This window comes from Lampetra planeri, unplaced genomic scaffold, assembly GCF_965212315.1.
Source record: "Lampetra planeri unplaced genomic scaffold, kcLamPlan1.2.h2 scaffold_1469, whole genome shotgun sequence".
Taxonomy (NCBI): domain Eukaryota; kingdom Metazoa; phylum Chordata; class Hyperoartia; order Petromyzontiformes; family Petromyzontidae; genus Lampetra; species Lampetra planeri.
Window position 1 is genome coordinate 676 of NW_027614191.1, and position 11657 is coordinate 12332.

Here is an 11657-nt window from a genome sequence, read left to right on the forward strand (position 1 = left end):
AGCGCCCTCTGGTGGAGGAGGCCTCTAGCGCCCTCTGGTGGAGGAGGCCTGTGGTGGAGGAGGCTTGTAGCGCCCTCTGGTGGAGGAGGCCTGTGGTGGAGGAGGTCTCTAGCGCCTTCTGGTGGAGGAGCTCTCTGGTGGAGGTCTCTAGCGCCCTCTGGTGGAGGAGGCCTGTGGTGGAGGAGGTCTCTAGCGCCCTCTGGTGGAGGAGCTCTCTGGTGGAGGTCTCTAGTGCCCTCTGGTGGAGGAGGCCTGTGGTGGAGGAGGTCTCTAGCGCCTTCTGATGGAGGAGCTCTCTGGTGGAGGTCTCTAGCGCCCTCTGGTGGAGCTCTCTGGTGGAGGTCTCTAGTGCCCGCTGGTGGAGGAGGCCTGTGGTGGAGGAGGTCTCTAGCGCCCTCTGGTGGAGGAGCTCTCTGGTGGAGGTCTCTAGCGTCCTCTGGTGGAGGAGCTCTCTGGTGGAGGAGGTCTCTAGCGCCCTCTGGTGGAGGAGGCCTGTGGTGGAGGTCTCTAGCGCCCTCTGGTGGAGGAGGCCTGTGGTGGAGGTCTCTAGCGCCCTCTGGTGGAGGAGACCTGTGGTGGAGGAGGTCTCTATCGCCCTCTGGTGGAGGAGCTCTCTGGTGGAGGTCTCTAGCGCCCTCTGGTGGAGGAGACCTGTGGTGGAGGAGGTTTCTAGCGCCCTCTGGTGGAGGAGGCCTGTGGTGGAGGAGGTCTCTATCGCCCTCTGGTGGAGGAGCTCTCTGGTGGAGGTCTCTAGCGCCCTCTGGTGGAGGAGGCCTGTGGTGGAGGAGGTCTCTAGCGCCCTCTGGTGGAGGAGCTCTCTGGTGGAGGTCTCTAGCGCCCTCTGGTGGAGGAGGCCTGTGGTGGAGGAGGTCTCCAGCGCCCTCTGGTGGAGGAGGCCTGTGGTGAAGGAGGTCTCTAGCGCCCTCTGGTGGAGGAGCCCTGTGGTGGAGGAGGTCTCTATCGCCCTCTGGTGGAGGAGCTCTCTGGTGGAGGTCTCTAGCGCCCTCTGGTGGAGGAGGCCTGTGGTGGAGGAGGTCTCCAGCGCCCTCTGGTGGAGGAGGCCTGTGGTGAAGGAGGTCTCTAGCGCCCTCTGGTGGAGGAGCTCTCTGGTGGAGGGGAGCGGTGTGCTCGCTTCGCACTGTACACGAGGTAGCCCCGCACTGTACACGGGGCCTGAGGCCGCAGTGAAGGTGACGTTGAGGTGAGTGGTGGTGGTGAGTTGGTGGTGATGGTGAGTTGGTGGTGGTGAGTGGTGGTGAGTTGTGGTGAGTTGTGGTGAGTGGTGGTGAGTGGTGGTGGTGAGTTGGTGGTGGTGGTGAGTTGGTGGTGGTGGTGAGTTGGTGGTGGTGAGTTGGTGGTGGTGGTGAGTTGGTGGTGGTGAGTTGTGGTGAGTGAGTGAGTGGTGGTGAGTGGGTGGTCGGTGAGTGTGGTGGTGAGTGGTGGTGGTGAGTGGTGAGTGAGTGGTGGTGAGTGAGTGAGTGGTGAGTTGTGGTGAGTGGTGGTGAGTGGTGAGTGGGTGGTCGGTGAGTGTGGTGGTGAGTGGTGGTGGTGAGTGGTGAGTGAGTGGTGGTGAGTGAGTGAGTGTGAGTGGTGGTGAGTGGTGGTGAGTGGTGAGTGGGTGGTCGGTGAGTGTGGTGGTGAGTGGTGGTGGTGAGTGGTGAGTGAGTGGTGGTGAGTGAGTGAGTGGTGGTGGTGGTGAGTGTGAGTGGTGAGTGAGTGGTGGGTGAGCGATGGAAGAGGTTGGTGAGTGAGTGGTGAGTGAGTGGTGAGTGAGTTGTGGTGAGTGAGTGGTGAGTGAGTTGTGGTGAGTGGTGGTGGAGGTGAGTGAGCGGTGGTGGTGAGTGTGGTGAGTGGTGGTGAGTGTGTGTGTCAGTGTGTGTGTCTGTGTGTGTCTCTGTGTGTGTCTGTGTGTGTATTTGTGTGTGTGTCTGTGTGTGTGTCTCTGTGTGTGTCTGTGTGTATCTCTGTGTGTCTCTGTGTGTGTGTCTGTGTGTGTCTGTGTGTCTGTGTATGTATGTGTCTCTGTGTGTGTCTGTGTGTCTCTGTGTGTGTGTGTACGTGTGTCTGTGTGTCTCTGTGTGTGTGTCCGTGTGTCTCTCTGTGTCTCTGTGTGTCCGTGTGTCTCTGTGTGTGTGTCTCTGTGTGTGTCTCTGTGTGTCTGTGTGTGTGTGTATGTGTGTGTGTCTGTGTATGTGTGAGTGTGTCTGTGTGTCTCTGTGTGTGTGTCCGTGTGTGTGTCTATGTGTGTCTCTGTGTGTCTGTGTGTGTGTCTCTGTGTGTGTGCCCGTGTGTGTGTATGTGTGTGTCTGTGTGTGTCTGTGTGTGTCTGTGTGTGTCTGTGTATGTATGTGTCTCTGTGTGTGTCTGTGTGTCTGTGTGTGTGTACGTGTGTCTGTGTGTCTCTGTGTGTGTCCGTGTGTCTCTCTGTGTCTCTGTGTGTCCGTGTGTCTCTGTGTGTGTCTCTGTGTGTGTCTCTGTGTGTGTCTCTGTGTGTGTCTCTGTGTGTCTGTGTGTGTCTGTGTATGTGTGTGTGTCTGTGTATGTGTGAGTGTGTACGTGTGAGTGTGTACGTGTGAGTGTGTACGTGTGAGTGTGTACGTGTGAGTGTGTACGTGTGAGTGTGTGTAAATGTGTGTGTGTAAATGTGTGTGTGTGCAAATGTGTGTGTGTGTATGTGTGTGTATGTGTGAGTGTATGTGTGAGTGTGTGTATGTGTGAGTAAGTGAGTGTGTGTATGTGTGAGTGTGTGTATGTGTAAGTAAGTGAGTGTGTGTATGTGTGAGTGTGTGTATGTGTATATGTGAACGTGTGTGTGTATGCTAGTGTGTAAGTGTGTGTATGTGAGTGTGTGTATGTATGTATGTGTGAGTGTGTGTATGTGTTTGAGTGTGTGTATGCTAGTGTGTAAGTGTGTGTATGTGAGTGTGTGTATGTATGTATGTGTGAGTGTGTGTGTATGTGTATGTGAGTGAGTGTGTGTATGTGTGTAAGTGTGTGTATGTGTGAATGTGTGAGTGAGTGTATGTGTGTATGTGTGTGTATGTATATGTGTAAGTGAGTGTGTGAGTGTGTGTGTATGTGAGTGAGTGTGTGTGTAAGTGAGTGTGTAAGTGTGTGTATGTGTGAATGTGTGAGTGTGTGTGTGAGTGATGGTGTGTATGTGTAAGTAAGTGAGTGTGTGTATGTGTGTAAGTGTGTGTATGTGAGTGAGTGTGTGTATGCGAGTGTGTAAGTGTGTGTATGTGTGAATGTGTGAGTGAGTGTATGTGTGTATGTGTGTGTATGTATATGTGTAAGTGAGTGTGTGAGTGTGTGTGTGGTAAGTGTGTGTATGTGTGAATGTGTGAATGTGTGAGTGAGTGTGTGAGTGAGTGTGTGTGTGTGAGTGATGGTCTGTATGTGTAAGTGAGTGTGTGAGTGTGTGTGTATGTGAGTGAGTGTGTGTAAGTGAGTGTGTAAGTGTGTGTATGTGTGAATGTGTGAGTGTGTGTGTGTGAGTGATGGTGTGTATGTGTAAGTGTGTGTGAGTAAGTGAGTGTGTGAGTGTGTGTGTATGTGAGTAAGTGAGTGTGTAAGTGTGTGTATGTGTGAATGTGTGAATGTGTGAGTGAGTGTGTGAGTGAGTGTGTGTGTAAGTGTAAGTGAGTGAGTGTATGTGTAAGTGTGTATGTGTGTATGTGTGTGTATGTATATGTGTAAGTGAGTGTGTGAGTGTGTGTGTATGTGAGTGAGTGTGTGTGTAAGTGTGTGTATGTGTGTGTATGTGTGAATGTGTGAGTGAGTGTGTGAGTGAGTGTGTGTGTAAGTGTAAGTGAGTGAGTGTGTGTGTAAGTGTGTATGTGTGTATGTGTGTGTATGTATATGTGTAAGTGAGTGTGTGAGTGTGTGTGTATGTGAGTGAGTGTGTGTGTAAGTGAGTGTGTAAGTGTGTGTATGTGTAAGTGTGTGTGAGTAAGTGAGTGTGTAAGTGTGTGTGTATGTATGAGTAAGTGAGTGTGTGTGTGTGTATGTATATGAGTAAGTGAGTGTGTAAGTGTGTATATGAGTAAGTGAGTGTGTAAGTGTGTGTGTGTATGTGTGAGTAAGTGAGTGTGTGTGTGTGAGTGATGGTGTGTATGTGTAAGTGTGTATGTGTGTGTATGTGTGAATGTGTGAATGTGTGAGTGAGTGTGTGAGTGTGTGTGTATGTGAATGTGTGAATGTGTGAGTGAGTGTGTGAGTGTGTGTGTATGTGTAAGTGTGTATGTGTGAGTGAGTGTGTGAGTGAGTGTGTGTGTGAGTGTAAGTGAGTGTGTGTATGTGTAAGTGTGTGTGTGTGTGATGTACTGTCTGTGTAGGATCTCTTCCCACTGAAATTCCCCCATAGCTTCGTCGCCCGGCCCACAACCACCACCACCACCTCCTCACCACCACCACCTCACCACCACCACCACCACCTCACCACCACCACCACCACCACCTCACCACCACCTCACCACCACCACCACCACCACCTCCTCACCACCACCACCACCACCTCACCACCACCTCCTCACCACCTCCTCACCACCACCACCACCACCTCCTCACCACCACCACCACCACCACCTCACCACCACCACCACCACCTCACCACCACCTCCTCACCACCACCTCACCACCACCACCTCACCACCTCCTCACCAACACCACCTCACCACCACCACCTCCTCACCACCACCACCACCTCACAACCACCTCCTCACCACCTCCTCACCACCACCACCACCACCACCTCCTCACCACCACCACCACCACCACCTCACCACCACCACCACCTCACCACCACCTGCTCACCACCTCCTCACCACCACCACCACCACCACCTCCTCACCACCACCACCACCACCACCTCCTCACCACCACCACCTCCTCACCACCTCCTCACCACCACCACCTCACCACCACCTCACCACCTCCTCACCACCTCCTCACCACCTCCTCACCACCACCACCTCACCACCACCACCTCCTCACCACCTCCTCACCACCACCACCTCACCACCACCACCACCTCACCACCACCTCACCACCTCCTCACCACCTCCTCACCTCCGCCGCCTGCTCTACGATGCACTCGGACCTGTCTCCTCACCTCCACACGGACACCTGCAACGCCATCATAGCGCAGCTCAAGGCCTGCCATCAGCAGGTGACACGCAACATCCATCTCGCTTGTCTCTCTCTACACTACACTATACACTACTATACACTACACTATACACTACACTATACACTACACTATACACTACACTATACACTACTCTATACACTACACTATACACTACACTATACACTACACTATACACTACACTATACACTACTACTATACACTATACACTACACTATACACTACACTATACACTACACTATACACTACACTATACACTACTCTATACACTACACTATACACTACACTATACACTACACTATACACTATACACTACACTATACACTACACTATACACTACACTTCTATACACTATACACTACTATACACTACACTACTATACACTACACTATACACTACACTATACACTACACACTACACTATACACTACACTATACACTACACTATACACTACACTATACACTACACTTCTATACACTATACACTACTATACACTATACACTACACTATACACTACACTACTATACACTACACTATACACTACTATACACTATACACTACACTATACACTACACTATACACTACTATACACTACACACTACACTATACACTACACTATACACTACTATACACTACACTATACACTACACTACTATACACTACACTACACACTACAATACTATACACTACTATACACTACTATACACTACACTACTATACACTACACTATACACTACACTACTATACACGACTATACACTACACTATATACTACACTATACACTACACTACACACTACACTACACACTACACTACTATACACTACACTATACACTACACTACTATACACTACACTATACACTACACTACTATACACTACTATACACTACACTATATACTACACTATACACTACACTACACACTACACTACACACTACACTACTATACACTACACTATACACTACTACACACTACACTACACACTATACACTACACTACTATACACTACACTACTATACACTACACTATATACTACACTATACACTACACTATACACTACTACACACTACACTACACACTATACACTACACTACTATACACTACACTACTACACACTACACTATACACTACACTACTATACACTACACAATACACTACTATACACTATACACTACACTACACTATACACTACACTACTATACTATGGTATTGGTGGGTGGTGTGGGTGGGGTGGGTGGGTGGTGTGTGTGGGGTGGTGTGGGTGATGTGTGGTGTGTGTGTGGTGTGTGTGGTGTGTGTGGTGTGTGTGGTGTGTGTGGTGTGTGTGGTGTGTGTGTGGTGTGTGGTGTGTGTGGTGTGTGTGTGGTGTGTGTGTGGTGTGTGTGTGTGGTGTGTGTGGTGTGTGTGTGGTGTGTGTGTGGTGTGTGTGGTGTGTGTGGTGTGTGTGGTGTGTGTGTGTGGTGTGTGTGGTGTGTGTGTGTGGTGTGTGTGGTGTGTGTGTGTGGTGTGTGTGGTGTGTGTGTGTGGTGTGTGTGTGGTGTGTGTGGTGTGTGTGTGGTGTGTGTGGTGTATGTGTGGTGTATGTGTGTGGTGTGTGTGTGGTGTGTATGTGTGTGGTGTGTGGTGTGGTGTGTGTGTGGTGTGTATGTGTGTGGTGTGTGGTGTGTGTGTGGTGTGTGTGGTGTGGTGTGTGTGTGGTGTGTGTGGTGTGTGTGTGGTGTGTGTGGTGTGTGTGTGGTGTGTGTGTGTGGTGTGTGTGGTGTGTGTGTGTGTGGTGTGTGTGTGGTGTGTGTGTGTGGTGTGTGTGGTGTGTGTGTGTGTGGTGTGTGTGGTGTGTGTGTGTGTGGTGTGTGTGGTGTGTGTGTGTGTGGTGTGTGTGTGTGGTGTGTGTGTGTGTGGTGTGTGTGTGTGGTGTGTGTGTGGTGTGTGTGGTGTGTGTGTGGTGTGTGTGTGTGTGGTGTGTGTGGTGTGTGTGTGGTGTGTGTGTGGTGTGTGTGTGTGTGGTGTGTGTGTGGTGTGTGTGGTGTGTGTGTGGTGTGTGTGGTGTGTGTGTGGTGTGTGTGTGTGGTGTGTGTGGTGTGTGTGTGTGTGGTGTGTGTGTGGTGTGTGTGTGTGTGGTGTGTGTGTGTGTGGTGTGTGTGGTGTGTGTGGGGTGGGACTGACCTTGTGCCCTGCGTCTCTTTGCCCAGTACCCGTGGCTCAAGTTCACTGGCCAGTGCAACGCCATCGACCGGGAGATGCGCGTCTGCCTCAAGGGGGAGGTGAGGACGCTCGGCCGCACGCTCGCTCGCTCGCTCACTCACTCACCCACTCGCTCGCTCACTCGCTCACTCGCTCACTCGCTCGCTCACTCACCCACTCGTTTACCCGCTCGCTCGCCAACTCGCTCACCCACTCGCTCACTCATCCACTCGCTCACTCATCCACTCGCTCGCTCGCTCATCCACCCACTCGCTCGCTCATCCACCCACTCGCTCGCTCATCCACCCACTCGCTCGCTCATCCACCCACTCGCTCACTCGCTCACTCATTCACCCACTCGCTCACTCATCCACCCACTCGCTCGCTCGCTCACTCACCCACTCGTTCACTCACTCGTTCGCTCACTCATTCACCCACTCGCTCACTCATCCACCCACTCGCTCGCTCGCTCACTCAGCCACTCGTTCACCCACTCGTTCGCTCACTCATTCACCCACTCGCTCGCTCATCCACCCACTCGCTCGCTCATCCACCCACTCGCTCACTCGCTCACTCATTCCCCCACTCGTTCACCCACTCACTCGCTCACTCATTCACCCACTCGCTCACTCATCCACCCACTCGCTCGCTCGCTCACTCAGCCACTCGTTCACCCACTCGTTCGCTCACTCATTCACCCACTCGCTCACCCACCCACTCACTCGCTCGCTCATCCACCCACTCGCTCACTCGCTCACTCATTCCCCCACTCGTTCACCCACCCACTCACTCGCTCACTCATTCACCCACTTGCTCACTCATCCACCCACTCGCTCGCTCATCCACCCACTCGCTCACTCGCTCACTCATTCCCCCACTCGTTCACCCACCCACTCACTCGCTCACTCATCCACCCACTCGCTCACTCGCTCACTCATTCCCCCACTCGTTCACCCACCCACTCACTCGCTCGCTCATCCACCCACTCGCTCACTCGCTCACTCATTCCCCCACTCGTTCACCCACCCACTCACTCGCTCACTCATTTACCCACTCGCTCACTCATCCACCCACTCGCTCGCTCATCCACCCACTCGCTCACTCGCTCACTCATTCCCCCACTCGTTCACCCACCCACTCACTCGCTCACTCATCCACTCACTCGCTCGCTCATCCACCCACTCGCTCACTCGCTCACTCATTCCCCCACTCGTTCACCCACCCACTCACTCGCTCACTCATTCACCCACTCGCTCGCTCATCCACCCACTCGCTCACTCGCTCACTCATTCCCCAACTCATCTTCTTGGTTCTTTCGGTAAAGTCACGTAGATGGGAAGTTCGCCCACTCGCTCGCTCGCCAACTCTCCCGCTCGCTCGCCAACTCTCCCGCTCGCTCGCTCACTCTCCCGCTCGCTCGCTCACCCACTTGTGGTGTGGTGTGTGTATGTGTAATGTGTGGTGTGTGTGTAATGTGTAGTGTAATGTGTAGTGTGTATGTGTAGTGTGTAATGTGTGGTGTGTGTGGTGTGTGTGTAATGTGTATGTGTAGTATGTAATGTGTGGTGTGTGTAGTGTGTAATGTAATGTGTGTAGTGTAGTGTGTGTGTAATGTGTGGTGTGTGTGTAATGTGTGTAATGTGTGGTGTGTGTAGTGTAGTGTGTGTGTAATGTGTGGTGTGTGTGTAATGTGTGTAATGTGTGGTGTGTGTAGTGTAGTGTGTGTGTAATGTGTGTAATGTGTGTAGTGTGGTGTGTGTGTAGTGTAGTGTGGTGTGTGTAGTGTGTGTAATGTGTGTAGTGTGTGTAGTGTAGTGTGTGTGTAATGTGTGTAATGTGTGTAGTGTAGTGTGTGTGTAATGTGTGTAATGTGTGTAGTGTGGTGTGTGTGTAATGTGTGTAATGTGTGTAGTGTAGTGTGTGTGTAATGTGTGTAATGTGTGTAGTGTAGTGTGTGTGTAATGTGTGTAATGTGTGTAGTGTGGTGTGTGTAGTGTGTGTAATGTGTGTAATGTGTGTAGTGTAGTGTGTGTGTAATGTGTGTAATGTGTGTAGTGTGGTGTGTGTAGTGTAGTGTGTGTGTAATGTGTGTAGTGTAGTGTGTGTGTAATGTGTGTAATGTGTGTAGTGTGTGTAGTGTGTGTGTAATGTGTGTAATGTGTGTAGTGTGGTGTGTGTAGTGTAGTGTGTGTGTAATGTGTGTAGTGTAGTGTGTGTGTAATGTGTGTAATGTGTGTAGTGTGTGTAGTGTGGTGTGTGTAGTGTAGTGTGTGTGTAATGTGTGTAGTGTAGTGTGTGTGTAATGTGTGTAATGTGTGTAGTGTGTGTAGTGTGTGTGTAATGTGTGTAATGTGTGTAGTGTGTAATGTGTGTAATGTGTGTAGTGTGTGTAATGTGTGTAGTGTGGTGTGTGTGTAATGTGTGTAATGTGTGTAATGTGTGTAGTGTGTAATGTGTGTAATGTGTGTAGTGTGGTGTGTGTAGTGTAGTGTGTGTGTAATGTGTGTAGTGTAGTGTGTGTGTAATGTGTGTGTGGTGTGTGGTGTGTGTGTAATGTGTGTAATGTGTGTAATGTGTGTAGTGTGTGTAGTGTAATGTGTGTAGTGTAGTGTGTGTGTAATGTGTGTAGTGTAGTGTGTGTGTAATGTGTGTGTGGTGTGTGGTGTGTGTAGTGTGTGTGTAATGTGTGTGTGTAATGTGTGTAATGTGTGTAATGTGTGTAATGTGTGTGTGTAATGTGTGTAGTGTAGTGTGTGTGTAATGTGTGTAGTGTAGTGTGTGTGTAATGTGTGTGTGGTGTGTGGTGTGTGTGTAATGTGTGTAATGTGTGTAGTGTGTGTAGTGTAATGTGTGTGTAATGTGTAATGTGTGTAATGTGTGTAATGTGTGTAGTGTGTGTAGTGTGTGTAGTGTAATGTGTGTAGTGTAGTGTGTGTGTAGTGTGTAATGTGTGTAATGTGTGTAATGTGTGTAATGTGTGTAATGTGTGTAGTGTGTGTAGTGTGTGTAGTGTAATGTGTGTAATGTGTGTAGTGTGTGTAGTGTAATGTGTGTAGTGTAGTGTGTGTGTAATGTGTAATGTGTGTAATGTGTGTAATGTGTGTAATGTGTGTAGTGTGTAATGTGTGTAATGTGTGTAGTGTAGTGTGTGTAGTGTAGTGTGTGTGTAATGTGTAATGTGTGTAATGTGTGTAATGTGTGTAATGTAGTGTGTGTGTGGTGTGTGGTGTGTGTGTAATGTGTGTAGTGTGGTGTGTGTAGTGTAGTGTGTGTGTAATGTGTGTAATGTGTGTGGTGTGTGTGTAATGTGTGTGGTGTGTAGTGTGGTGTGTGTAATGTGTAATGTGTGGTGTGTGGTGTGTGGTGTGTGGTGTGGTGTGTAGTGTGTGGTGTGTGGTGTGGTGTGTGTGGTGTGTAGTGTGGTGTGTGTGTAATGTGTAATGTGTGGTGTGTGGTGTGGTGTGTAGTGTGTGGTGTGTGGTGTGGTGTGTGTGGTGTGTAGTGTGTGGTGTGGTGTGTGTGGTGTGTGTGTAATGTGTAATGTGTGGTGTGTGGTGTGGTGTGTGTGGTGTGTGTGTAATGTGTGGTGTGTGGTGTGGTGTGTGTGGTGTGTGTGTAATGTGTGGTGTGTGGTGTGTGGTGTGGTGTGTGTGGTGTGTGTGTAATGTGTAATGTGTGGTGTGGTGTGTGTGGTGTGTGTGTAATGTGTGGTGTGTGGTGTGATCCCCAGTACGAAGCGAATCGCTGGAAGAACCGTCAGCACGCCCAGGAGCGGCAGCGCCGGCAGGCGTCCAGACCGTGATGGTGTCCGCCATCCCTGTGGGTCTGTCTGAGTAGAAGCCTCGGTCCCTCTCATCTCACTCTCTCTCTCATCTCTCACATCTCTCACATCTCCCCCTCTCTCCTCTCCACCCCTCTCTCCTCTCCACCCCTCTCTCCTCTCCACCCCTCTCTCCTCTCCACCCCTCTCTCACATCTCCCCCTCTCTCCTCTCCACCCCTCTCTCCTCTCCACCCCTCTCTCCTCTCCACCCCTCTCCTGTCTCCCCTCTCTCTCGCGCGACGACGGACGTACGGATGGAAGCGAATAAAATCCGTTGCACCCGAACGAGCCCCCGGAGAAGCCGCTCAGCTGACGTCCGTCGGTGCGGCTCGCCCCCCTGCCCCCGCGCACACACGTGGTGACGCACACACGTGGTGACGCACACACACACGTGGTGACGCACACGCGGTGACACACGCGGTGACACACACACACACACGCAGTGACACACTCGGTGACACACACGCGGTGACACACGCGGTGACACACACACACACACGCAGTGA

The 11657-nt window shown here is 50.9% G+C and overlaps 1 protein-coding gene across 2 annotated transcripts; it reads left to right on the forward strand.

The window, feature by feature from the left end:
* The first annotated feature begins 1092 nt into the window (after nt 1-1092).
* LOC144739399 (COX assembly mitochondrial protein 2 homolog) lies at nt 1093-11436 on the forward strand. 2 transcript variants are annotated; one of them, XM_078622352.1, is made up of 4 exons: nt 1093-1201; nt 4338-5170; nt 7338-7409; nt 11060-11436. In XM_078622352.1, exons 2-4 carry the CDS (start codon nt 5090-5092, stop codon nt 11129-11131), a joined length of 225 nt encoding a protein of 74 aa, XP_078478478.1. In that variant the 5' UTR covers nt 1093-1201; nt 4338-5089; the 3' UTR covers nt 11132-11436. The 2 variants fall into 2 exon arrangements, with proteins under 2 accessions (XP_078478478.1, XP_078478479.1); XM_078622353.1 differs by lacking the exon at nt 1093-1201 and having other exon boundaries at nt 3340-5170.
* The last annotated feature ends 221 nt before the right edge of the window (nt 11437-11657 follow it).